Below are 26,763 nucleotides of genomic sequence, written 5' to 3' on the forward strand. Positions count from 1 at the left end.
TAAATAATAGTCTAAGACAATAAATGACGGATTGGGTATAACAGAATGTTCCTTCTCCCCTATTTGTTATCCATTAAAATGAGAGCCTACAAAGGGCTGAAGAAGGTAACCATCAATACTAACATTGCCACATTGCCTTAAGGATTTCAAAGTAGGTTCACATTCAGTATCTCACTTAATTTTCCTACAATCCTATGAGACACTTGTTTTATACCCATTTTACAGATGAGAAAACTGAGGTGCAGAAAGCCTATGTGCTGTTAAGCAGCTGAGCCAAGACAAAATCCAAATCTTACCCTCCAGATTCCCACCGTCAGTTTCTGCCTCGAATGAATGCTTGCAGTTTTATCAGGCACATGCCTGACGTACAAGCCTCACAGATTTCAATTCCCAGATTCTTTTTGTCCATCCTCCTGCAGGAAGAGGGGAGCGGTCTGCACAGTAGATCCTTTAAAATACCCACTGTATTTAGCTCTGCTCTGGAGGTTTGAAGAAGGGAATAGGAGTGGATTCAAGTGAGAAAGGCAGTCATTCTTTTTGAGCTCGGTAATTGAGGGGTTGAGGGAGGGGAGGGGGCTTAGACGTAGTGCTGGACAGGAACTGGAGGAGAAGCAAGATAAGGCACTCTGCAAATAATCCACAGGCAGCGCCACGGCAGCATGAAGGAACGAAAGCATCTCAGCTCCGGGGCGCGGTGGAAGAGATGCGGGAACTGCGGACTCAGCCTTCAAGGTCCTGCATTTGAAAGGCGTCCGCACACAAAGAAACGATGAAATTAAGTTCCGGTGGCGCAACACGCAGAGTTGGAAGCCCGGCCTCCCAGCTAGCTCTAGAGGAAACGCCTAATGCCGGGTCACCCAGCTTAGAGAGGATCCTCTTTTATCCTCTGGGGCCGCGGGGACAGCCCGCCCAAGGCACGCCCGAAGCGCCTCACAAGAACTACAAGTCCCATAAAACACTGGGACGCCGGCTGTGATTACGAAACCCCCGTGGATTGGCCACGCGGGGCGGGGCGCGCAGGCCTTCTCCGGGGAAGGGGGCGGGGGAAGGGGCGGGGCGAGCGGCGGCTCGGCGGGCACGCCCCCTCGCCCGCGGCCCCCTCCCCGCCTCTCTCAGCCGCTCTTCTGGCTCCCGGGTCAGAGGGCCGGAGCGAGAAGATGGCGAAGACGTATGATTATCTGTTTAAGCTGCTGCTGATCGGCGACTCTGGGGTGGGCAAGACCTGCCTGCTATTTCGCTTTTCCGAAGACGCCTTCAACACCACCTTCATCTCCACCATCGGTGAGGGAGGGGCTGCGGCCGCGGACTGGGAGTGAGAAATGGGGGGCGGGTGCGAGGGGGCCGGGAGAGAGCGGTGGGAGGACTTGGGAGCCTCAGTGAGGGGACCCCGAGGACAGCTGGGCGGCGAGGGCAGTGGGAGAGGGTGAAGGCGTGAGAGAGAGAGGCGATGAGGACGTGGGGCTGAGAGGGTTGAAAGGAGGAACTTGGGGGCAAAGGAAGAGGAGGAGGAACCAGAAGAACAAGGACTAGGGGTATTGGGGGAAATGAGAGGGTTGGGGGTGTGACAGGGAGGGGATCTTAGAGAGACAGAGTGGGGGGACACAGGAAAGCTCATAGAGAAAGAGAAGGGGATAGTGAGTGTGAAATGGATTAAAAGAGGAAGGAAATGGAAGGGGGAAACGAAGGGTTGGGGGAGTGGGAATGGAAGGTCCGGGGAGTAAAGGGACCGAGGACCCAAGGGACAAGGTAGAGGAGAACCCAGGAATCCGAAAGGAATTCGGAGGAAAGAGTGATTGAGAGTTGAGGGATGAGAGGGACACTGGCTGCAAGAAGTCTGGTCAGAGATACTATGAGGAAATCGTAGGAAAAGGTAGATGAGTTAAGGGGACTCAAGAACGAAATGAGGATACTCGGAAAAAGTAAAGGAGAGCTGGGTGTGAAATAGAAAGGAAAAGCAAAATATACAGTAAAGAGGTGGGGCATAGAAGAGAGAAGATGGTAAAGGGAGAGAAATAGAAAGTAGAACTTTCTCTAGTTACTGGGAGTACTGGTTACCATTTCTCTTTCTTTACTCCCTCTGGATCAAGTGCAGGAGAAAGAGCAAAAAGTGACTAATGAGATACTGTCTATGGACCATTAAATTGTTCTGGGAGTGTTAATGGGCGTTGGGAGGGTTGGTGACTTTTGGAATGATATGATCAGGAAAATATGGTTTACTATCTCCTGCAAAGCAGCACATCTCAATTTTTAAAATTCTTACCCTTGAAGGTTTAGTAAGTCTCAGCTGGGAAATTGATCTTACATTCTACCTGCCTTTCTGTGTATTTTCCTTTTGGTTTTATTACTTGCTAAAAGAATCAGAACATGCAGTGTACCCCCCAGTTACTTTCAATTGATTCTGATTTTTCTGGTCTTGGTTGGGAGCTGTCCTTCCTAGTTTTGGAGGACTCTGTTCAGGTAACAAGATCTCAGACTTAACCTAAACTGAAGAAGAGCAAATCAGAGCTGGTTTTAAGCTGCCTGTACAAGTGACCTTAACATCAGAGCTGGAGTTAATTAAGCACCTTAAGAATCTTAGCTGTTGGTTGTCTGGGTGATGTTGTGACTTCTCACCTAAGCATCTTTCAAATGGTTCTTATAGCATATTTCACCATGAATTGCTGGGATTATTAGGGGGGCTAGTGCTATGGTAATGAGTTATGTTTTAAGGATAATTTATCATTTATAAAAGAAGAGTATTGGGGTATAGAGCACTGTTCGGTGAAGCACTGGGAAAAGCTATGGTTTGTTTGTTCTGGCATCTTTCATATGGATTGAATGGTCTGAAACCTCCTGGGTGTTAATGATGTCTGGGCTTAGGGAAGTTTGAGTTGCAAGTTCTTGGCAGTCATTCGTGAGTGGGACTTTTTCTTTTCTGAGGAAGCAGATTTTAAATGTCATGTCTCAAGTATGTTCTTAAGAGATTTGATGGGAGCTGTTGTAGCCACCAAAAGGTGTTAATTTTTGATGCTGGTACTCATGTCAAAACCCCAAATCACCGTTTTTCATTGTTGAGTGCACACTGAAGTCCAGAAGGTAAAGGACAGTCTCTAACAAGTCAAGCGGGTCGCCTTTTGTCCATTCTATGAGTGAACCTCCCAGAAGCATTCTCCTGCATCGAAAGTGACTAAATCTCACTGAGGCTGTTTCTGTTAAGCTCCTTAAATGACTTTTGCTTGTTTGTAACAGTTTTGTTAGTTTCCTCTTTTTTTAGTCTTAATTTTTGTCCTACTTTTTCTGTGAGAGTGTCTGCTTCCTTTTACAATAGTAGCTTTGAAAAATTACTTTTTATTCTGAGGGAGTACAATCTTTCTTGTGTGAATTTTTTTTTTTTAAATGATTGAAATTCTGTTTTGTGGAGGGTTGCAGGAAAGTGAGCATCCTGAAAAAGTTTAGACCTGGAGGGAAGCATTAAAGGGGGGGTGAATCTCATGTATGATGTTGGCCTTTGCATTTTCTATGGAGTAGACGTGGTAAAAAGAGGCTCTGAGCTGTGTCTTCAGTTGACATGGAGGAGGGGAAATCCCATGCCTCTTTTTTAGCCCCAAGAGCTCTGACAGGAAGTGGTAGCCAAGAGGCTTCAAACAGCACAAAAAATACGTTACCTGCAACCTAATGCTTTGGAGTTGAAGTTAAGTTAGGAAAATAAGGTGAATGTTAACATCATTCTAGTGAAATGTTCCACACACATTGACCACAAACATAGGCTTGAAGTGTCTGCATCTCTAGCAGAAATATCCATGCCCCCAACCTTCACCCCCGTTTCCAGGTGGTCTGAAGTTGCTGAAGGAAGCGTTGGTGGTCCACCTCCTCCCAGTCACAATTATTTCTTGAGGCATCTCAGCATGGAAGTTTCCAGGGCTTCTCTGACTGGGTTTGGAAAGATTTGCCACATGATTGCTGACAAAATTTGATAAGGTCTACGTCACAGTAAAAATCTATTTCTTAATACCTGGGGTTTGTGTGTGTGTGTTGTGTGTTTCAGGAGTTATATATATAAATATCTCTTTCTTCCCATGGAGTTACATTTACTGTCTTAATTTTGCTTTATTAAAATTTAGGTAGTTTTAGAAAAGGACATCTGCCACCTCTCGACCCTGTTTTGGTAGGGATTCTGCCTTCATGAAAGGAAGGAGACAGTCATTTTCATTACAGATATAGTTGTCTCACAGATAGTTTCTTCTTTCATGTATGTAAGGTTCTGGTATCTTCTCTGATATCCTGGCTCTCCTCATTTCCTTTCTGCTCTTGAGGGTGGTGGAGGGTATACTTCTTTCAACTGACTTGCTGGGAGTCTTCACGTATCAGTCAGATAACTATTAACTATTGAGTAGAGATGTTTTATCCATTTGAAGTTGTAGGTTCAGTGCCTAGAACCAACAACCAACTCTCATTCAATTCAGATGTTTAAGAACTGAAAAAGCAATTTTGATTGGCTTCTCAAGCCCCTTACATAATCATTGTTGTTGTTCAGTCTCTAAGTCATGTCGGACCCTTTGTGACCCCATGGATTGCATAATCATTATCAGTGGTTAATTAAATGTATGTAAAATGTATCATGAAGACAACTAAGAAACAGTAATGCAATCTCTCTGAATTATATTTCCTATGGGATGTGGATACATGTTAATATTGATACGAAGGCAGAGGGACATCTTGGAATGGCCTGTACTGAACCTGGTGCCGGGAGAACAGAGAAGACCCAACTCTGTCTTCTAACAGGACAGTCTCAGCTTCTTCCCTTTACTGTCTCTCCCCTGCCCAGCCCCCCTCTTCCTGTTAGGGTATTTCCTGAGTGGTTATATTATTTAGTATAGTCATAGTTGAACAGCATAAAGAGCCTTAGAAATTATCTACATGATGTCTGTGCCCCAGTTTTATAAATAAGAAAACCAAGCTTAGGTTGATGCTGTCAAGATCATGCAGCTGATCAGATGCTTGTAGAAGCATCTCTAGTGAAACCTCAAACCCAAGTCTGGATTGCTTCTCATAGTTGAGCTGCTGCTGTTTCTGATCAGCATGATCACCGCTGTAAATTCAAATTACCATCTTTTCCAGGGAGGAATTCAATTTTGCACATTTGCTTATATGTGAGGAAAGTTAAAGTGTTACCATTTGGATCAGTTGTATCTCTTCAGGGAAACAGTAAATGCTAATACAACAACTCAGAGTCCTGTAGAAGTTTATATGGGCTAACTCAGCATGTTTTAACTGTCCTTTGCCCTTTTTTTCTATGTCTGTTGTTTCAGGTTAGGGAATCAAAGTGCATCCTGCCATTAAAATTCCTTCCATGTGCAAAGTAACTAATGACATTGACATTGTATTAATAGTGTGCTGGTAATTGGAGCCTAGTCCCATCAGAGCACTTTTAGACAATTTATTCCCTGGCATTTTTTTCTTGGATACACTTTCTCTATGTTTAGGAGTTGGTGGCCTATGGCCCACAGGCCAAATGTAGCCTCCTGCCTGTTTTTGTGCAGTCCACAAGCAAAGAATGGTTTTCACATTTTTAAAGGGTTATTAAAAACTAACACAAAACAAGAAATATGAAGCAGACACCATATGTGTCCCACAAAGCTTAAAAATATTTACTAACTGTTCTTTCACAGAGAGTTTGCTGACCCCACGTTACAATTAAATACTGTTTTCAGTTGGTAGCAATTCAAAACTTTTATCAAGACTTATTGACCGAAAAACAAACTTTGTCATATTTACATTTTTATCCAAGATGATATCAGCATTTGGCTGAGCATAATCCAGATATGTAGTACAAGTTGATTTGATTTTCATCATTGTTTTGTTTGATTTCAGCCTCTCAAACAGAAATATGCAAGGGCCAGGCAACTTCAGGGCTTCCCTGGTGGCTCAGACAGTAAAGAATCTGCCTACAGTGTAGGAGATGTGGGTTTGACCCCTGGGTTGGGAAGATCCTCTGGAGAAGGGAATGGCCTCAGTCCAGTATTCTTGCCTGAAGAATTCCATGGACAGAGGAAGAAGCCTGGCAGGCTTGCAGTCCATGGGATTGCAAAGAGTCAGACACAACTGAGCGAGGAACACTTTCAGGCAACTTCAAGTTGAACATTTTGTCCGTAAAACCTTAGTTTAATGCCATTGTGTTCTTTCAGAGTGTCAGTAGACTTCCCACCTAAGTGACAGCTTTGAAAATAACACTGTTTCAAGAGTGTAATACCTGAGATTGAAGGGTTAAACTCGTCTCCTCCGTTAGTGTTCTACTGATTGCAAAAAGCCATTCAACAAATTAAGGTAGGAAACTGAGTCTTGGAGACAGACCTGGACATGTCTTAAGAATACGTGTGCTTTAACAAAGAGCTTCGCCAGCTGTTCTGCATGGCAGCAAACCAGGGAGGAGGTTCTCTTGGCAACAGCACCAAAACTGTTTGGATCCTCTGAGAAATGCTGGAGGGAAATAGGTTTGGATATTGCCTAAGTGGAAAATGTCTGGTCTTTGAAGACAGGGAAAAATTTAGCAGTTGATGTTTTAATGGAAGCTCATCACTGAATCTGAGAAAAAAATATGGAACCAGAATTGGGAGACCTGGGAGCTGCTGACACGGCCTGAGGCTGACTGGCTCTAGGTCAGGTCTGCCTGCCTGTACACAGGACTGTTCTGGAGATGAGCTCTTGTGTGTGTTAGAATCGCTACATGGGAAAGATGTGCAGAAAAGGGTTTTCACAGTGGCATGAGAAGAGGGTGGGAGTAGGGAATGGGGAACTAGCTGTTAGATGGTAGTGTAGCTATATAATATAGTATGCTATGCTATGCTCCATAGCTTAATATGGAGCTACTGAGATGTAAGTAGCCAGTGAAGTGGCGTGGTCGGTGTTTGGTGTTAGGAAGATTGCACGGTGAATTAAGAGCAATAGGTCTGGAGTCAAATTGGGGTTCATGTCGTGACATCTGCTATTCCTACTTGTCTTACCTTTAGTGAGTTGGTGGTCCTTCTTGGGCCTTAGTTCCTTTATCTGTACTAGAGTATATTACTACTATGCCAACTTTTCACGGGTGTTCTGTGTTCCCTAGGGCAAGAATCAAATCTTACTCACTTTTTAAGTCTCTAAGGCCTCTATTAAATGACTGATCAATTGGATGAATGAATGGCTGGATGGATGAATTATAAAGCACTGTGAGCCATACAGCATTGCTTGAATTTTAGTCATTATCTTTCATAGTATTCTAGATAATTAGATGATGTCAGAGATGAGATTAAAAGTGCTTAATTTGAATTCCTAACACTATTTCTCCCTCTATCAAATGCTGTCTTTCTATAATCAGTTTTAAAGGGATATTTTAGACTCTGAAAGATATATCACTTGTCTTTCAGTCTCCATAATAAGCTGTTTTAACACCCTGCTTCCAACCCCCCACTAACATAAATACCAAATAGAAAATGAGTGAAATCACTGGGTTTGCTTTAGAAGAGCCATTTCAGCTTTGTCTTTGCCCATTAGCTGCAAACAATGCAACAGATGCCTGTTAACAGTTTCATGCCCAGTTTTAATTAGCAGATGGAGCTGTGTTTGTGTTTGTGTTCTGCCCAGCACTGGTTTGAGTGACAGCATAGTGAGTGGATTGGAACTGGGTTGGGCCTTTGGGTTGAATAAAGCCAAATGCTATTTTGAAAAAGATGAATATAAACATTTATTACATAGAACTGCTTGTGTATCTCAGTGGAACAGCTTCATGTCTAGAGGAAAACTAATGTTTGCAGTTATGTTTTCTGCTCTTACTATCCTTTAGTAATTATGTAATATGGAAAAATACCTTTTTTTGGCTTAAATGAAGGGTTTTGGGGAGTCTTGAAACTGTCACCAAGTGGCTTTCTCTGAAGATTGGTTTCAGTATTTCGGTATAGTAGGTTGAGGACTATGCAGAGCTGGGGTGAAATGGGCTTCAGCCTGAATGCCAGTGCTGAGTTGGTAGCTGCCTCCTGGCATGCTGTGTTGTATAGAGTTTTCAGGTCCTGTCTGAGCTCAGCAAGACCGAAGACTGTGACAAATTCCTGATGTGAGTCGTGGGCAGGGGATGGAGAGTGTGGGTGGCAACTTCCTACACATTTGCTGTCTGTTTCTGCCCCCTCCCCACCTCCGCCACCGTGTTATAAAAGAAGCAGTCCATTGATAGTTTTGCTCTGCAATGTATATTGATAGAAGATGTCCCTGGGCACAGCCTGGCAAACTGTATCCTTGGAACTGATGAGTGTTTTCAGTTTTGTTTTGTTTTTTTTCTGGAGTGAATAGGTAGTATTTGCTTTCCAATGTGTCGTGGCTAAATTTCAGTATTAAAATATTATCTGTCAGTGATTGCGGGATATATTGTGTCTGGAGATGTGTCCTTTTCCTTTGTTCACTTTTAAATTTTGGATTATTTTTATTTTGCATTGAATTATAAAGAACCTTAAAGGAAATAGGTGCCTGATTGTCTTCAGAGGAAGAAATGTCTGCGCTATTTTTTTTAAGTTACTTAGTTACTCAGGACTTCCTTAGCGAAGCACATAAAGTAATGGCGACAACTCAGAAACAGTTCTTACAGCAGCCCTGTGCCCTGACTGTGACAAAGTATTTTCTTGCTGTCTTAAGCTGTAGCATTCAGCATCAGTTTAATTACGCACTCTGGTGTTTCCCTGTTGCTCAACCTTTGGACATTTTCCACAGAGCTCTCATCTTCCTGGGCCCAGAATTTTAATTCTTGGCTCCCGGGAGGAAGTGTGAAAGCTCTGCACGTCCCCATGCTCGTCAGATTAGGCTTACTGTCACCACGACAGGCTGGGTGACAGTGCTGCTTGCAGTCCCCTGACGGCATTGCAGGACTTCAGAGCACTTGCAGAAGCTCAGTAGGGTATGGAATTCCACCTCATCATGATAAAAACCAACTACAAAGTCTTAACCAATATGTAGCGTTTCACAGCTTTCTGCTGGCAAAGTTGGGAGTGGCATGATTTCCCCACCTCACATTGCAGTTTTGCATATTTGGGGTAGAACTTGGCTAGTTATTTTAATAACTCATAGATACTTTCCTGATGTATAAAATAGGACAGTCTCTAGCATACATGATCAAGTTTTGCCATGAAATATCGGGTGATCTACTTAAAAGTTGAATTATAGGAGTTCATTTCTGGGGGACTTCCATGGTGTCCAGTGGCTACGACTTTGCTGTCCCAGTGCAGGGGGCCAGGGTTGAATCCCTGGTCAGGGAACTAGGTCTCACAGGCTGCAGCTACGGGTTCACATGCCCCAGCTGCAGATACGGCATCTGCAACTAACAAAACACGCAGTGCAGCGAAACAAATAAATAAACATTTTTAAAAAAACGTTTATTTCTGGGAATTCCCTGGTTGTCCAGTGGTTAGGACTCCGTACTTCCACTGCAGGGGGCACAGGTTTGATCCCTGATTGGGGAACTATTAATAAGATCCCGGCACCCCAAAAAAGTTCATTTCTTGTAACCCTATGCAATATTTTCTTAGCTGGAATAGGTATTGCAAAATATTCTAATCTCATACAAAAAATCCATTACGAAAGAAAAGTGTATACATTGTGAGATGTCAGTGACTGACCGTACTGTAATTTGTTTGTTGCTTATGAATTTGGATGGGTTAGCTGTTTATGGTTTTCAACAAGGAATTTTTTATCGTAAGGTCTCTGAATAACATCTTGAGATGGCGTGGAAAACAGTTCTTTATTGAGAGTTAACTATTCCATTTTTGAAATGATTCAGACCACTTTCTCATTTCACTCTCCATTGACACATCAACCCTATCAGGATTTGGGGCGAGGGGTCTGAATAGGGGAGAGAAGGATGAAAACAGCATTCTACCCTCCTCCTGTATCAGTTTCTTTGGCTACTTGTTCAGCCTCTTTTGCTTTTGTAAATTGGAGTAAATTGTTGGCTGAGAAGTGAGAAACTTCTGCCTAAAATATGGTGACTTTTGACTGCATTACTTTCTTACAGTGTTTAAAACTAAATAATAAAAAAATCATGATTTCCCCACTTCACATTGCAATTTTGTATATTTGGGGAGAGAACTTGGCAGTAGTTATTTTAATAATTCATAGATACTTTCCTGATATATACAGTAGAAGGACAGTTTCTAACATACATGAAATATAAGGTGTTCTACTTAAAAGTTGCATTATAAGAGTTCATTTCTGGGGGACTTCCCTGGTGGTCCAGTGGCTACGACTGCTCTCCCAGTGCAGGGGGCCAGGGTTCAATCCCTGGTCAGGGAACTAGGTGCTTGTTTCAGTCATAACCTGTGATGAACAGATGAAGACTTTGTCCACAAGCAAAATCATTTGAGTAAGTACATTTCCTTTGTCTACTTACTATTGTTTTGAAAACTTCCAGTCTTATAGAAGCATGAAAAAGTAATGAAACAAGTGAAATAATTTCTTTTACATCCACAAAATTCCATAACAATGAAATGTAAAAACATATATATATATATATATAAATTCAGAGGTGTGTCTCTGTCTTAGCCCTTCAGCCTTCAATTTGGATAAACACCATTGTATTTTATTTTATGTTGGGATCTCATTAATATGATTTACCACATATACAGTGCTCTGAAAAACAATGGTGCATGTTTCCAGTCAGTGGTGGTACAGGTCCTTCCTAAGGACATTAGCCTGGGTCTGTTTTCTCATTGTGAAAGGAAAGTTCAGGCTTCAGGGGTCTTGAGAATCTCTCTGGCTGCAGTGTTCTGTGAGTCTATGAAATCAGGTAGTATCTGTAAAGAAAAAAGAATTTGTCCTTAGTTAATGATTGTGGGGAAGTTGGGTCAGGAAGATCCCCTGGAGAAGGAAATGGCAACCCACTCCAGTATTCTTGCCTAGAAAATTCCATGGATGGAGGAGCCTGGTGGGCTACAGTCCATGGGGCCGCAAAGAGTTGGACACGACTGAGCGACTTCACTTTCTTTCTTTTCTTTTTGCAGGTGGACACTAGTGAGGTTTTGTTGTGTTTTTTTTGCCTTTGTGTTTATTTGTGAAAAGGAGAAGCTGGGGTTGGGAACTGTAGTGATTTATTAGTAGGCTACTAATGTCAGATACCAAGTCATTTTCACGAATTTTACTCGTTCAGTGAGCAGCTTTTTTCAGTCCACAAAATATTGAGAAGAGAAAGAATAGCAAGTGTCCAGGCAGTTTGAACTCAGTGATGAAAAGGGCTTCAAAGGGGTTAATGTAAGATGTCAGCAAAGAGTAGAGGAGAGGGAGAGGAGGGCATCTAGGAGAGAATAATGTGGAGGTTAAGATCAGAACCTCAGGAGGCCTTAGTTGGGTCGAATTTGGAGTGTCAGGAGGAGGGGCTCTCACCTGCAGATGTCGGGGAGACAACCCCTGAAGGAGCTCCTCCTCAATAGATGGGCATGTGGCACGGGTCAACTTGAAGGGTAATCAGAGGGCAGGTTGTGAAGGGACTTTAAACCTGTTCAGGAGTCTGGACTTTATCCTGAGAGCAGTGGGGAGTCATTGGGGATTTTCTACAGGGAGACCAGTGAGGAGATAAGCAAACATCCTTGGTTGCCCCGTCCTTCCTTTGGCCCTTTACCATTTACAGAGCACTTTAACTAACAACCCTGTTTAAACTCCTCAGTAATCATGTCCATGGACAGAGATTGTCTTCATGTTCTAGACGAGGAAGGTAAGGTTCTGACAGAGTGATAGACTCTTGATCCATCAACTAAGTAGGTAGAGGAGCCAAGACTTGAGCCTTGAACTCAGTTCTGAACCACAGTCTGTCCACAACAACCTGCTCCTCTCAGGATGGGTCCTGAAATTTTCCATGGGACTCAGTGCTCTGTCCGGAGAAGGCAATGGCACCCCACTCCAGTACTCTTGACTGGAAAATCCCATGGATGGAGGAGCCTGGTGGTCTGCAGTCCATGGGGTCGCTAAGAGTTGGACACGACTGAGCGACTTCACTTTCACTTTTCACTTTCATGCATTGGAGAAGGAAATGGCAACCCACTCCAGTGTTCTTGCCTTGAGAATCCCAGGGACCGGGGAGCCTGGTGGGCTGCCGTCCATGGGGTCGCACAGAGTCGGACACAACTGAATCGACTTAGCAGCAGCAATGCTCTGTCACTTAGCCTGTAGTAGCGGTCACTTCCACTGGTCTGTAAGAACTTTGTAAACTGACCAGCAAACCCTTGAGAAGTGTGTTGAGTAGAGGGATGAAATCAGCCTCTCCCTGGACGAGGCCCAGTAACAGCTAATGCAAACACGCATCGTGTTGCTTGCTGGCTGTGGAAGGTCAGCAGACTCTGGTTTCAGATTGTCTCCTGGCTTCCCCACCCAGTCCCATAGGAAGCAATCAAATACATACACAGCAGAACCAGGGCAGGAGGAGACAGAGTTTAATTATGAATCCAAGTCTTTTGTGGAAAGGAAGCTAATTATATTGAAATCTCAGCATTGCTTCTCCACATGGGGCCAATGGTTTGTTATACTTGTACGTTTGTTGTTGGTCTCAGCTAGACTGTAGAGTGCTAGGAACTGCTGCTTTAATTGTGAGCTTCCTTCCTTTGACAAATTAAATTTAAACTTTACGTTAGCCTCTCCTTTCCTTTTTTTTCCAGAGTGAAATTGGCTCTGCTCTGGGTTTTGTTTGTAAAGCTGTGTTTGGCAGTTTTCCTCAGATTCACAGTGACATTGTAGACCAGTCTAACACCTGATTTGTTTGCTGACTCTGGGTCTCTAGAACGCTGTTGTTGAGCCAGAAAGCGGAAAGGTCCAAGCAGCAAAGCTAGTTATACAAAGTCCATTTGCTAAAATGCTGAACTTGCCTCATTGGGGAGGGAGCCCCTGGATCCAAACTTAGCATTTGCATTCTTGCTTTAAAGCAGGGCTGGGGGCCTCCTAGAGGTGGGCCATCAGCATCTGAGAGGAAGAAGTGGCAACGTGGCAGTGGCATTCTTTATGTGACTTGGGGCAAGTCAGCAGCCAGCCTCCCAGGCTTCCTTTTTTCTCCATAAGCAAACAGGGAATGTTGTGCTAGATTCACTCTATAGTCCCTTCCAAAACTCTGATCCTAAGTGGTGACGACGGGTTCACTCACCACTTTTATTCACAAAATGGTAAAAACAGATGTGAAAACTGAAGATGACATTGTACAGGTAAAAAAGAACTTGGACTTTCGAGACAGAGACTCATATTCAAATCCAGACTCTGCTAATTCCTGTTGAGAGCTTTGAGTGAATTATTTAACCATTTTCCTTATTGATAAAGGAAGAGTACTGCAAGAATTTTGTTTTATTTCGAGAACGAAATGCATTGTTGTGTGCATAATACCTTTGGCACGTGGGAGACAGAAAGGCATGTGTGTGTGACTGTGTGGGTGAACTCAGTCTGAGTTCATTGAAGGTAGGTCCACACAGCTCTGAGAACCTTGGCGATCCATGGGGGTTTCAATGTTACAACACTTGCTTTTAATTAATAAGAGCTAATATTTACTTGGCCACCTCATGCGAAGAGTTGACTCATTGGAAAAGACCCTGATGCTGGGAGGGATTGGGGGCAGGAGGAGAGGGGGACGACAGAGGATGACAAGATGGCTGGATGGCATCACTGACTCGATGGACATGAGTTTGAGTGAACTCTGAGAGTTGGTGATGGACAGGGAGGTCTGGCGTGCTGTGATTCATGGGGTCACAAAGAGTCGGACACAACTGAGCGACTGAACTGAATTGCATATTTACTGAGTGTTTACTATATATCAGGTACAGTTTTAAGCATTTTACATGAATTAACATTTTTCATGGGTTGACCCATTTAATTCTCATAACAGCCTCTCAGGTACATTGTTATTATTTCCGTTTTTCCAAATGAGATCATCGAGGCACAGATGTTAAAGAACATCTCAGGGTCACAGAACTCATAAGTGGTAGAACCAACTTGGATTTGAATCCAGGCCGTTTGGCTCCAGAGTCTGTGGTTTTAAGCCCTAAGCCTTTCTGCCCCATCGGTGACTCAGAAATATTAAAAAAGAAAAAGATTAGCTACCCCTGGTGGCTCAGATAGTAAAGAATCTGCCTGCAATGTGGGAGACCCAGGTTCGATCCCTCGGTTGGGAAGATCTCCTGGAGAAGGAAATGGCAACCCATTCCAATATTCTTGCCTGGAGAATCCCCATGGACAGAGGAGCCTGGCAGGCTACAGTCGTGGGGTTGCAAGAGTTGGACACAGCTGAGCGAGTAACACACACAAGGAGTTGATGTGATGCACGATGCGTTGCGGGGCAGCTCCTTACCAGCTGGGTGACATCATTACATCCTTTAAACCACCTTGGTCCCTGTCTCTTCTGCAGAGAACTATCCTGGAATGGTTTAATGGAGTGTACTGGAGGGAAGCATTTAACACAGGGCTACACATGCAGCCAGGCTTAGTAAATGGTGAGGGTTTGGTTTTTCCCTGGTAACTTAAGAAGCACCTGTTAGAATAAGTTACATAAAAAATATGAATGGGAACATTTTGGTTACTTAATGGGATGTGCTTTAAAGTTTAGGACTGTATGCGTTTAACTAAGCTAAAACGGGAACCGTTTCTTTAAACTCATTCCCAAAGTGAAGGTCCTTATGCCTCAGCTGGCATAAGGAGGTGTCCAAGACAGCCCTTGGCCTTGGCTGTAGGATGTTAATGTGATGATATAAAGGGCAAGTTCTTCAGAGCCTTCTAGCTGCTGCAAACTCTCAGGCATATTGAATTCTTCCTTCTGGTGAAAATATAAATAAAATCACTGTTGAATGCCCTGTCTAGGAGGGACAGATGTTTCAATTTAAATATTTGAGCTCAGTGTCCTCTGTTAGGGCCCTGAATTTTAAATGCAGTGAGTTTCTGAGTGAGGTTCTGAATTTTAACGAATTTGTTTGCATACATGAATTTGAACAATATATTAATCTTGAAACACCATAGCTGATTTTAATGGAGTAAATTACCCAACTCGAAAGTTAGTTACTAGGTTTTTCTTTACCTAATAATCAAAAGTCATTAATCATATTTTCACAGTATCGATACATGCTAGTAGTTTCTTTTTAATCATTAAACTATCTCTCCAAGAGGATTAGGGAAATAAATGTGTCAGGGTGAGTGTATAGCATGATCTTCCTCCCTTTTAACCCGTTTCCTGCCACATACTAAATGATTACTTGTACATGGTAGGAATAAAGCCAAAATTGGGTTTGGCTTTGTACAGTGCTTACTTAAACCAAGAAGGTGAGGTGAGATGCTCTCCTCTAGTTTAAAAGTATTTTTAAGCATTTATATATATGTGTGTGTATGCACACATGCACACATATACAAAGATGGTACAGGAGGTGACAGAGACCAGGTCACAAGGAGCCTCGAGGGCTGAGGTTAGGAGGAGAGCATTTTTTCTGACTGCAGTTGAAAGTACGTATGCAGGACCACGTGCAGGGAAATGATACACATAATTGATCAGTTTTAAAGCGGCAGTGGTTTTAAGATGAGTTCTGTCTTGGGGTTTGATGGCACTGAAAACCACGCCGTGGAGCTTTCTGGTCCAGTCCATTCCCTAAAATCATGTTGTGTCCAGAAAAGTGTAATGTTAAAAACGTTCAGTTAGCCAGTCTTGCCTCCTGATGAAGCATAAAAATTGTGAGGGTTGGCTCAGCTAATGTTCTGAGCACTCAAATGTGCCAAAATTGTGAGCATGCAGAAGCTTTCAGGACATCCCACCTGATGGTGACCTTCTGGAAGACAGGAACCATGGCTTGCCTCTTCAGAGCTCATTTGTTTGATGTTCAGGCATGCGGTATCTGTGGGATAAATGAACTAACACCATATATTTCCTTCTGAGGAATGGATTTGAGCCTCTTGTAATAGTGAGATCTCATCCATTAGCACATACATAATCTTCAAAGGATATGTAATTATCACCTGTTACTGCTTATGGTCTTTCTCTAGATATGAGAGTGATAAAATCAGTCTGTTTCTCTTTTGCCTAGAGTATTTGCCTATCGTAATAAATGCCTGCTGATTTCACTTATGCCCACTTGTAAATGCACAGTTTCTGGTGTGTGGAAGGCCCTGCTTAAGTGTTTGTAGCCTGAATGTACAGTTGGTGGCCATTGGCACTCTCCAGCTGTTCATGTCTCACTCAGATCGCAGCCAGTGTCTCCTCTTTCCCCGTATTTTTCCAGCAAAGACCCTATGACTAACAAGAACTTTGCCAACATCCTTTCTTGCCAGAAATTTCCAGATAGTTTCATCTTCCCTTGTTTCCTTTTCCCTTCTCTTCAAGGAGCCGGTGTTGACCTCTTGGTTGACCCTCTTTCTTTTCTTTTCTTTTTTTTCTTTTGGCCACACTGCACAGCATGCGGGATCTTAGTTTCCCATCCAGTGATTTAACTGTGCCCTGTGCACTGGAAGCGCAGTCTTAACCCTTAACCACCAGGGAGGTCCCTGGTTGATGTTTTTGATGGAATACCTTTCCACTCTGCTGGAGCCAGGCTCTGGCAGTCATCTTCCTCTCATGTCTTCTCGCTCCTCTTTCTCTGGCTCAGCTGGCTCTTTCTGCTCTGCCATTAATCCTGTTGAAATCACCTCCATTTTGATAAAGAGATCCCTTAAATTCACTTCCTTACGTCACCTTTCTCGCTGTTTAACTTCTTGAAAGAGAAGTCTTATCGCTTGCGCTTTCCTACCATCTCCTCACTCATTAACCCTTAGAAATCCTGCCCTGCCTGCTTCAACACTGCACTCAGGGGGTCCTGTTCTCAACTGGTCAGTGGCCTTTGCCCAATCCTCATCCCCCTTGGCACTGTTTATTACTTGCTTCTTGAAGCTCTTCCTGCACCAACTTCCAGGAATTGTCTGCTCCGGTTCGTTTCCTACTGTTCTAACTGCCTTCTGGTTCCATGGGTAGTCTCATTTTGCCTTTTGATTGAAGTAATTTTCCAAGTATCTGCTCTCTATTTATTTTTTCCTCTTTCGGAAATTAGACACTCTGATGCAATTTGCAATCACCCACCTGTGTGATTACGTGAGTGCAGGTCCCAGGTCTGCTGGTCTTCGGTGTATCTCTAGGCACCTAGTATAGTGCCTGGCATATAGTGAGGTCTGCCGTCTATGGGGTCGCACAGAGTTGGACACGACTGAAGTGACTTACCAGCAGCAGCAGCAGACATCCATAAGTGATGAAGCAGGTAAGCTTGCCCCTTGTAAGCCTTCCATGTCTGACTCTCCAGTGTCCTGTCTTGTATCCCCAGCCTTTCCCAAACTCCTGCCCTTCACCCCAACATGAACTAATGTCCTCTTCATGTCTAGTACCCTTCATGAATTTTCATATATCTGTTAACACTACTGTCATATTTTTTTCATTTACCTAGGTTCAGAAATCTGGAAATCTCTTTGTTCTTTTCCTCACATCCTGTACATAATTTGTTGCTAAATCCTTTCCATTCTTCTAGTACCCTGCTTTAGGCCCTCAATGCCTCTCACCTGAACTTTGCATTCTCCTCCTGGGTAGCCTGAGCACTCAGTCTCACTTGGACAGCAACCCCCTCCACCCACTCCATTCCATCTCATACACTCTGATCAATTAACTGTGGAACATAGCTTTGATTGTACATCATGTTAATCCCTTTTCCCTCCCCTGAAAAGTCTTATCTTTCACTTTGTCTAATTGACTGTATCTTGCTCAGTCTGCCATTCCAAACCCCTACCTTGTGGCGTCACCTTTATTTCCTTCATCTCCTTTTTGGTTAGCCCACAGACTCCTATTACACAGTGGGCAATGCCTGAGTTTCCACCTGACCAGTGAGGTTACCAGCTACCCTTCCATGAGAGGGCTTCCCTGGTGGCTCAGACACTAAAGAAACTGCCTGCAGTGTGGGAGACCTAGATTCAGTCCCTGGGTTGGGAAAATTCCCCTGGAGAAAGAATGGCTACCCAATCCAGTATTCTTGTCTGGAGAATTCCATGGATGGAGGAGCCTAGTGGGCTACAGTACATGGGATTGCTGAGTTGAACATGACTGAGCGACTAGCACTTCACTTTCATGGGAAGGACTTGCATTTTTAAGTTTCTGAGATGAAGTGATTCCTGCATTTTTGGAATGAAAATGCTCCTTGTAAAATGATGGTACTAATAGATAGTCATTATTTATCTCATTATCCTTTGCAAAATTAAAAAAGAAATACAATCAGTCGAATTCTGGCTATTTTGTTTTTCCAGGGGGAAGAAAAACCTTTCTAGCCAGTGTTCTACCCAAGCAAATTTTATGGAATACAGAGTTCCTAGCTTAGTATATTCCGTATTTTAACTTCTTTCATTCTTGCCACCACTACTCTTTCATCCTTTCTCCCTGTGTCCCCTCCTGCCCCTGCCCCTGCCCGCCCCCCTCCCCTCCCCAACCCCGCCGCCGGAGATTTCACTAATTCACAAAATTCAAGAGTCTCAGAATCACTGCTCTATGAGAACAGATGGTTCCATGACACCCCTCATTCTGCCTGTTGACATTCTGCCTTTCTTTCTTGAGTCCCCTCAAATGTTACTTTCATTCTGTTGTCAGAGCCTTCTTTCTGTGCTTTCTCTTTCCTCAGTAGTACTTTATACCCTGTAGTAGTTTGGACTTCGGCATGGCATTTCCCATGTTCTTCCTGTGTTCAAGGTAGAGCCGGCTTCCTTCTCTATTTTCCCAGCTCCCCACCCCCACGAAAGCTTTCTTTGAGGCAGAAGCTTGTTTTATCTTTGTGTTCTTTGCATTTGCCAGACGTTGTATTTGGCACATATTTGGAGCTTGGAAAAATTGCCCTTGAGCTGAAATTTCAGGGTGATACTGATGAAATGATTAAGTAAAGCTCATCTTTGGAGGTAGGGAACCTCTAAAGGCACTAGTTTAGAATTTTTCTTCTGACAGTTCTGAAATTAGAATTACTAAAATATGTTAGGAATGATGATCTGTTTATCTTTTAAAGATAAAAGAATCTTAGACTGCAACCCCAGATAGCTCCGGGCCGGGGGAGGGGGTGGGTGGGTAAGGTCTGCTGTGGTTGAGGTGGTCAAAAAATTAAACATTTCATTTGGCCTTTTTTTGTGGAACTTCTTGGAACATTGATTTTGATTTCATTTGGACAAGAGGAGGCCCTGGAAAGTCTTCTTTCCCCCAGGTGATAAGGCTGCACTTTGTCTGGCTTGCCCTAGAGCTGGCAGCACCCTGTGAACATTGGCCTGATCTGGATAAGGAGGCTTTCTCTTATCTGCGAAAAAGCTATCTTTGAACTAGATACAGGCCTGTCACTTTTATTCTTCTTTAAACAAAACAAAAAAAATTTTTTTTTAATGAACTCGGTTTTTCTTCCCACTTTGCCTGTGCCTGCCCTGTCCCACCAGATCTTCTGTTACTGAATTTGGATTATGGGAAAGCAAGCCTGGCTGGGAGATAAGACAGGTAGTTTCACTACTGGGCCTCCTAGTATACACACCCGAGGCAACCTTCTGTGCAAAGTTCCTCCCCCCACCACCCGCCACCTTTTTAGTCATGACACGTGGCATATGGGATATTAGTTCCCTGACCAAGGATTGAACCCATGCCCTCTGCAGTAGAAGCTCAATGTCTTAATCACTGGACCACCAGGAAAGTCCCCTCACTTTTGGGTTCTTGACCTCTTGTGATGGAGCAATTTTTCAACTTTTTCCACGGAAGCACTGACATCATTTTGGACTTGGGGACAATGGTGGGTTTCTCACATGGAAGACCCTGAGAGGAGAAGGAAGAGGAAGCCGCTGCCTCTTCTGTGTCTTTTCTACTGAAAAAGAGATGGAGAGGGCAGTGACTAGTGATGGCAGTGGTGGTGCCTACAGCTGTGGCTAGTTCTTGGCCTTCTTTTTCTAAACTGGAGGCTGCTTTTGTGTTATGAGTGACTGGTGGGTAAATAGAAGACAAGAAATTGAATTGTCTCTTGAAGAGAAGGAAGGCTTAACATCATAAGCAGTGTGCTAAACAGTGCTGCTTGATGTGGTTCTGATTAGCTTTGAAGAGCCAGTACTTAAACTTGTCCCAAGGAACTTCTTCATTTTTTGCTGAAAGATAACCACTGCACAGTGACCCTTTGGAGTTCTTGCAACATCAGAAGATTAAAGCAGGAATAGTTTGGGGAGGGTTCTGTACTTTGTTTGAGACGTGTGTCTTATCCGAAAAGGCCAGGATAAAAGTGAATGATCAGCTCCACCCTCATTGGCTTAAGTGTTTTACATTAAAATCTCTTTTGGCTTTTCTGGCCTAACTTTTCTGACAGGGGAACAAATGATAGAATATTGTTGCTAGATCACAAGTAGAGAAATCACTGGGATTAGGGGGAAATGCTTCACAGATGTTCCTGAAACTTCAGCCAAGTTGAGTGGATTCTTGCCCCTTTACGTGCTGGGAGCTTGGGAGATTACTGTGTATTGTGACTGCTCCACTCCAGGTTGCATTCACTCCCGGTATCTCCTGGGGACAGGATTATTTAACCCTGTCATACTTTAATGATGAGGGCCATTTGACAGGACAGAATGTGTAAGGCTTTGGAGAGATTCTTAGTTTGAAATTTTATTTATATGAAGGATCTTGATACTGTGTTTAGCAAATACTGCCTTTAAATATAGCTTGTTAAAAGTAAAAGTGAGTATGGCAGAGTTCAAAATTAACTTCCGGTTAAATCCACTTATAGCTTTGGTGAATTTTTTGCCAGGCACCCACATTTTCCTTAGTCTCACCACATAGCAACTGAGATAGCATCTCTTATATATCAGATCTGAAGATGAAATACCCTAGTTGATTGTTCCACATCATGTGGAGTCCTGTCTTCCTTGGATGGTGCATTGTGGTCCTGCCTTCTGAGTTGGCATGGAGTCATCCTTGGTGCAGGGCATGCTGAGCTAGTTCCCAGCAAAAAACAGCAACAGCTCGATACCCAGGTTGTTGCATTGGCCACCGTGTTTATTTATCATTTTTACAGATAGTTTTTAAGGGAGGGATTTCACCAGCACGTTTGCTGTTTCAGTTCATGTTCAGCTGTGACTCATTCTACTCTTAACTCCATTTTGCTTGGAAATTTTTTTGTGCTAGAAAATGTCACTTTCACCCAGGGGAGGGGAAATTCTGATTGGGGATCAGAATAGCCAAGATACTGTAGTGATAATCTGGCATCACCTTTGACTCGAGGAGAAAAATAGAGAACCCCTGACAAAGGAAAGTGTTGAAAAGGACACAATGATTCTTATAAACAGGTGGGGGAAAGGAAAGTCACCTCTGAGCTTTACTGTGGGAAGGAGGTGGGGTGTGGATCAGGGAAATTACTATAGAATTTCTATACATGGCAGGGTAAGGGCCTCTGGACTTCCCCATATGTTGCCTTATCCACCGAGACAGCTCTAGTGAATTGCCTCACGATTGGTGTATGAATAGAGAGAAAGACGCTGAAACTCTCACACTTGATCCTGAAAGGCCCATCTTCATGTATAATCAGCCACAGATGTCTGTATGTGATTATATATTCCCGTAGTGAGCAAATGATACATGTAAATGAGGACCGTGATAAAATTTTGCCTCGCTTGCTTGCACATTTTCAGAATAGAATTAAAAGCACATGTCACTGTCAGTAGTTAACTGTGAGGTTCATGTTAGGTTTTTATAAGACTTTGGCAGAAACATAAAACATGTTTTAGTGTCAAAGTCCTTCCTCTTCCCTCTTTCCCTCCCTTCCTTCCTTCTTCCCTTCCTCCCTTCCCTTTGGAAATGAAAGGAAACTCTCTAGGTTCTGACTCATCTCTTTTCAAAACTAGGGATAATTCCAACCTCAACACAGATTAAATTAATTTTCATTTCTCTAGTACCTGAAATTGTACCTGAGTTATACTAGATAATTGCTTTCTAACATCTTTCTTCAAATGAAATTTGAAGGATAAATGTCTACGAGGCACTATTTCACTACCCCAAACAGGTGGATGTGTGTGGAGGTGGGGTATGGGAAGGGAGACAGGTCAAGTTAGGGGAGCAATCATAATATGACTTCGGTCAGTGGATCGGTACATGGTAAATCTTTGTCCTCCACATAGTGCCAAATGCCCAGAAAAGCCTAAAGAATTTCTTGTTCATTTAGCCACTTGTACTTATGCTAAAACTAATGTGTTCCTCTTTTAATTCATTAGGCTGTGCATTATGCCCACAGATAAAGCAGCTTTCATTTTAAAAATGATGACAAAAGCTTAAGTTATTATAAGGACGTTAAAAAAAATGAGGAAACCAAACAGTCTTCCTCTGATTAAGGGGAATTCTTAACACGAGTTCTCTTTCCAACCACATTTGTTTATGAGTATTGAAACTTAAAATGAGTAAATTGTCTTCCAAATAACATTCTGCATTTTCCATCTATTCCTCTCATATCTGCTCTCAGGAACAAAACAAACGTAGCTTCATTCTGTCCATAAGTTTTGTATAATGTAGACATTTTCAGTGCTTAAAAATTCAAATTGGTTATTCTTTTCAAAGCCTTAACAGTGTGGGAGGTAAAGGGTCTGTTTAATGTAGTTATCCAAGAGCTTAATTCCAGTTTGGAAAAAAATTCCGTGATGGTGTTGAATTCCTTGGAAAGGGGTGTGCTTGGTTTCTAACGCATTCCAAAGCTTGTGCATTTGACAATGGACATGACCAGGGCGGGTCTCCTGCCTCCAATTTCAACAGCAGTTCATTTCTCTTTTCTTACATAACCATCAAGATTTGAGTTTCTGCTTCTGAGAGTTCACGTTTACAATTTTTCCCCCCTCCTAACTTAAACACTGTATACTTTTTTCTAAAGAAAAACATATTTTCTATGAGATACATATATAGTATTTATTTTTCTTGTTTACTAAGGTCTTTAGAATTGAAGGAGGGTCTCTAGAGTGCCATGTCCTCATACCTTCTACCTCATCATCGTAGAATCAGGTGTCTGCAGTCTCTACAGGGTTCTGAGTTGCTTCCCCATTCCACATGGGCCCCATACCTACTGTTCCTGTTTGGGACCAAATGCCATGGTGGTCCCAGACCACCAACAGGGGCCCAGGGAGTTTGGAGACTAATGTCTGCATAATTGAGTCCCAGGATCCTTCCTCTCTCAGACTCATTCCTCCTCCACTCTCTGATTTTGACCTCTGTCTTCTCCATCTGGACCTAGGTTTTTCCTCTTGTGTAAAATAGGGATAGTAGCCCTCATGAAGGCTTATGTTGAGACTAGTGGTAAGGTATATTAAGTACATAGCACAGAGCCTGGCACTAAGTGGGCTCTTGAGGAATGTCAGCTATTTTTATTAATGATAGCCTATCCCATTATAACTGTCAGCATCATTATATGTTGAAGGGGGAGGAGTCTCAGGAGAATATCTTGAGGGGTATTATTTAATAATGATTCCATTATACAGGGTGATCTAATCTGATGCTCATTTGTTTGGCTACACTTTGTTCTCTGGTACAATTTGTACTGTAGCCATTCTGGACTGATTTAAAGTGAAGTTTAAATCCTTGATTTTGCAGGCAATTATTCCCTCGTTTAAAAGATACAGTTCTATTTTATTGATTTGTAATAAGGTAAATTATCAAACCCTGTTGAATTCTTATACCCTTTTTTGAAGGTACTTTTTCTCATTTTCTTCTTGGGCTTGGGCCAGTAAATCAAAGCATCTCAGGTAATGAGGAAGCAGAAGCTCTGGCTTTGTCTTGCTCAAAAAATTGGGCACGTTACCCAGGCAGCATTTCTGTCATTGGAATTCTCCTTTTTCTCCTTTAAGTCTTCTTCGCCTTACTCCTCTCTGTTAACTTTACCCACAACACAAAAACATCCATGTACACTTTTTAATGGCTTCTTAAATTTAACAGATATTTTAGTGCTTACAGTATACTGGGCCCTGAAGTTGTCATTTTTTTCCCTTTCTCTCTCTCTTGTTAAGAAGTGAAGCTGGAGTGGCTTTTTCTTATCAGCAAAGGAATTTTAGAAAAGAAAGAAATAGCATGTGACCTTTGGTTGACTTCCAGAATTTTCTTTAAGCCAGTGTTTTTCATTGTGGATTGCAGCCCATTATTGGGTCATGGAGTCAGTTTAGTGTGTCCAGACCAATCTCTCTTTGGACGGAGGGGAAGAGACTAGACCAGAACATAAGAATAGAAAAGAAAATACATTGTTTACAAAATATGCAAACAGCTCATACAACTCAACAACAAAAAAACAAAACCACCCAACTGAAAAATGGGTAGAAGACCTAAATAGACACTCCTCCAGAGAAGATATACAGGTGGCCATTAGACACCCAAAAAGATAGACTTTTAACAGCTCTTATTATTAAAGAAATGCAAATCAAAACTGTAATGAGCTATTACCTCACACCAGTCAGAATGGCCATCATTAAAAGTCTACAAGTAACAAGTGCTGGAGAGGATGTGGAGAAAAGGAAAGCCTCCTGCACTGTTGGTGGAAATGTAAACTGGTGAAGCCACTATGGAGGATTGTCTGGAGGTTCCTTAAAAAACGAAAAGCTACCATATGATCCAGCAATCCCACTCCTGGGTGTGTGTCCAGAGAAAAACATGGTTCCAAAGGATACCTGCAACCCCAGTGTTCACTTACGTAGAATCTAAAATATGATGCAAATCAACATACCTGCTAAACAAAACAGACTCACAGATAATAGAGAACAGAGCTGTGGTGCGGGGTAGGGGAGGAAAGGAATGGGAGTTTGGGATTAGCAGGGGCAAACTATTATATATAGGATGGGAAAATGACAAGTTCCAACTGTATAGCGCAGCAAAATATATTCAATAACGTGACAAACCTTAATGGAAAAGAGTATATATATGTATATGTATAACTAAGATTATGGCATCTGATCTCATCACTCCATGGCAAATAGATAGGGAAAAAGTGGAAACAGTGGCAGATTTTATTTTCTTGGGCTCCAAAATAACTGTGGACGATGACTGAACCCATGAAATTAAAAGATGCTTGCTCCTTGGAAGAAAAGCTATGACAAACTTAGCATATTAAAAAACAGAGACATCACTTTGCCGACAAAGGTCTGTATAATCAAAGCTATGGTTTTTCCAGTAGTCCTGTATGGATGTGAGAGCTGGACCATAAAGAAGACTCTCAGCACATAAGAATTGATGCTTTCAAATTGTGGTGTTGGAGAAGACCCTTGAGAGTCCCTTGGACAGCAAGGAGGTCAAACCAGTCAATCCTAAAGGAAATCAACTGTGATTATTCATTGGAAGGACTGATGCTGAAGCTCTAATCCTTTGGCCTCCTGATGTGAAGAGCCCACTCATTGGAAAAGACCCTGATGCTGGGAAAGATCAAGGGCAAGAGGAGAAGGGGGCGACAGAGGATGAGATGGTTGGATGGCATCATCAAATCAATGGACATGAGTTTGAGCAAATGCAGAAGATAGTGAAGGACAGGGAAGCCTGGTGTGCCACCACTGATGGGGTCCCAAAGAGTTGGACACGACTGAGCCACTGAACAACAACAGCAGCAACGTGGAGACTGTATTTAATTGAATAAATTATTTGTGTGTGTGTGAAAAAAACTAGACTTTTTAACTCTCAGGCTTTTGTTGATGGAAGGCTTCCACTGCTAGTTTGACTTGCTGTGTTTCTGTAAGGTAATAAACCTATTTGGGGTAATAAACCTATATTCTGTCTCCTTTTTTTGTTTTTCTGCTTTCTCTGTCTCTAAGTCCACTTAGAGAAGGGAGAACAACCATTCTAGTTGTTGGAGCAATGGCAAAAGGTCCCACACAGCAGAGATGTCTATAACATATGGTTTTGTGGTTGTTGCCAAAGTTTTAAGAAAATTATGGTTTCTGAAGGAAGTAAAACTTCCCTATATGAAATATTCAGTTTCCACTCCTCCTCCCAACCTGGGGTGTTATATTGGTTCTCCTAATATACCTAACAGAATTTTTATCTCATTTCATGTATGTTTTTAAAAATCATCTAGATTCCTAAGCCTATCAGGTAACAGAACCTTAAATTATAGGTAACAGAACTTTTAATTCAATTCTGTCTCTCTAGAAGAGACTGTATTACTATCTTTTCTTCATTCTAAAAAGAAAAGACATCTGTTTTATGTGTGCTGAGTACTGTGTTTTTGATTTGTTCTTTTCTCAATAATTTAATTTAGTGTTTGTGTGCCTTCCCTCCCTCCCTCTCTTTTTTCCCCTCCCTTCCTTCCTTCCTTTCTTCCCTCCCTAAAGTTATCCAAATATGTAGGTTAATTTGTTAGGCATTAAGATGCATTCCAGTAGGATCGGTTTGGAAATATGTCAACCTGATTGTTTTCAGAAGTAGAAGTGATTAATCAGTGTCAATAAGTATTTATTGAGTGCCTATGATGTTCTTGGCAAACAGGAGGGAAGGTTACAAAGAGAATAGCTTGTAAAAGATGAAGCTTCACTTCCCTTCATCCCTTTAAACATGTATTGAGCACCTAGTTAATCAGCTGCATACTGTGCCAGATGCTCTGCCTAAATTGAATCGGGAAGGCAAAACTTATCATATGAAGCAACAAGAATAATTAAATGCCACCACTAATGGTATTCTAAATTTGGTAGAAATTTAGGGTCGAGAGTGAGCAGAGTTGACCCAGATGTCTGGAGGACAGAGGAAGTGGAGTTACTGGGCTACTTGTCAGGATTCCAAGGGGAAGGATGGAGAATGTTCCAGATGGCAGGGGA

The 26,763-nt window shown here is 42.5% G+C and overlaps 1 protein-coding gene across 2 annotated transcripts in view; it reads left to right on the top strand.

Moving 5' to 3' along the window:
• The first annotated feature begins 1,138 nt into the window (after positions 1-1,138).
• RAB8B (RAB8B, member RAS oncogene family) overlaps positions 1,139-26,763 on the top strand; it is a 70,124-nt gene continuing 44,499 nt past the window's right edge. Inside the window, exon 1 of one of the 2 annotated variants that reach the window (XM_086321372.1) lies at positions 1,139-1,281. In XM_086321372.1, the coding sequence (XP_086177498.1) occupies positions 1,158-1,281 (124 nt within the window). In that variant the 5' untranslated portion in view covers positions 1,139-1,157. Of the gene's footprint in view, positions 1,282-16,526; positions 17,223-26,763 lie in introns of those variants that run through there. The other variant, XM_086321373.1, reaches the window with a different exon arrangement.

Source organism: Bos grunniens, chromosome 10, assembly GCF_055505025.1.
Source record: "Bos grunniens cultivar Pamir isolate PY7600 chromosome 10, Bosgru_T2T1.0, whole genome shotgun sequence".
Classification (NCBI taxonomy): Eukaryota; Metazoa; Chordata; class Mammalia; order Artiodactyla; family Bovidae; genus Bos; species Bos grunniens.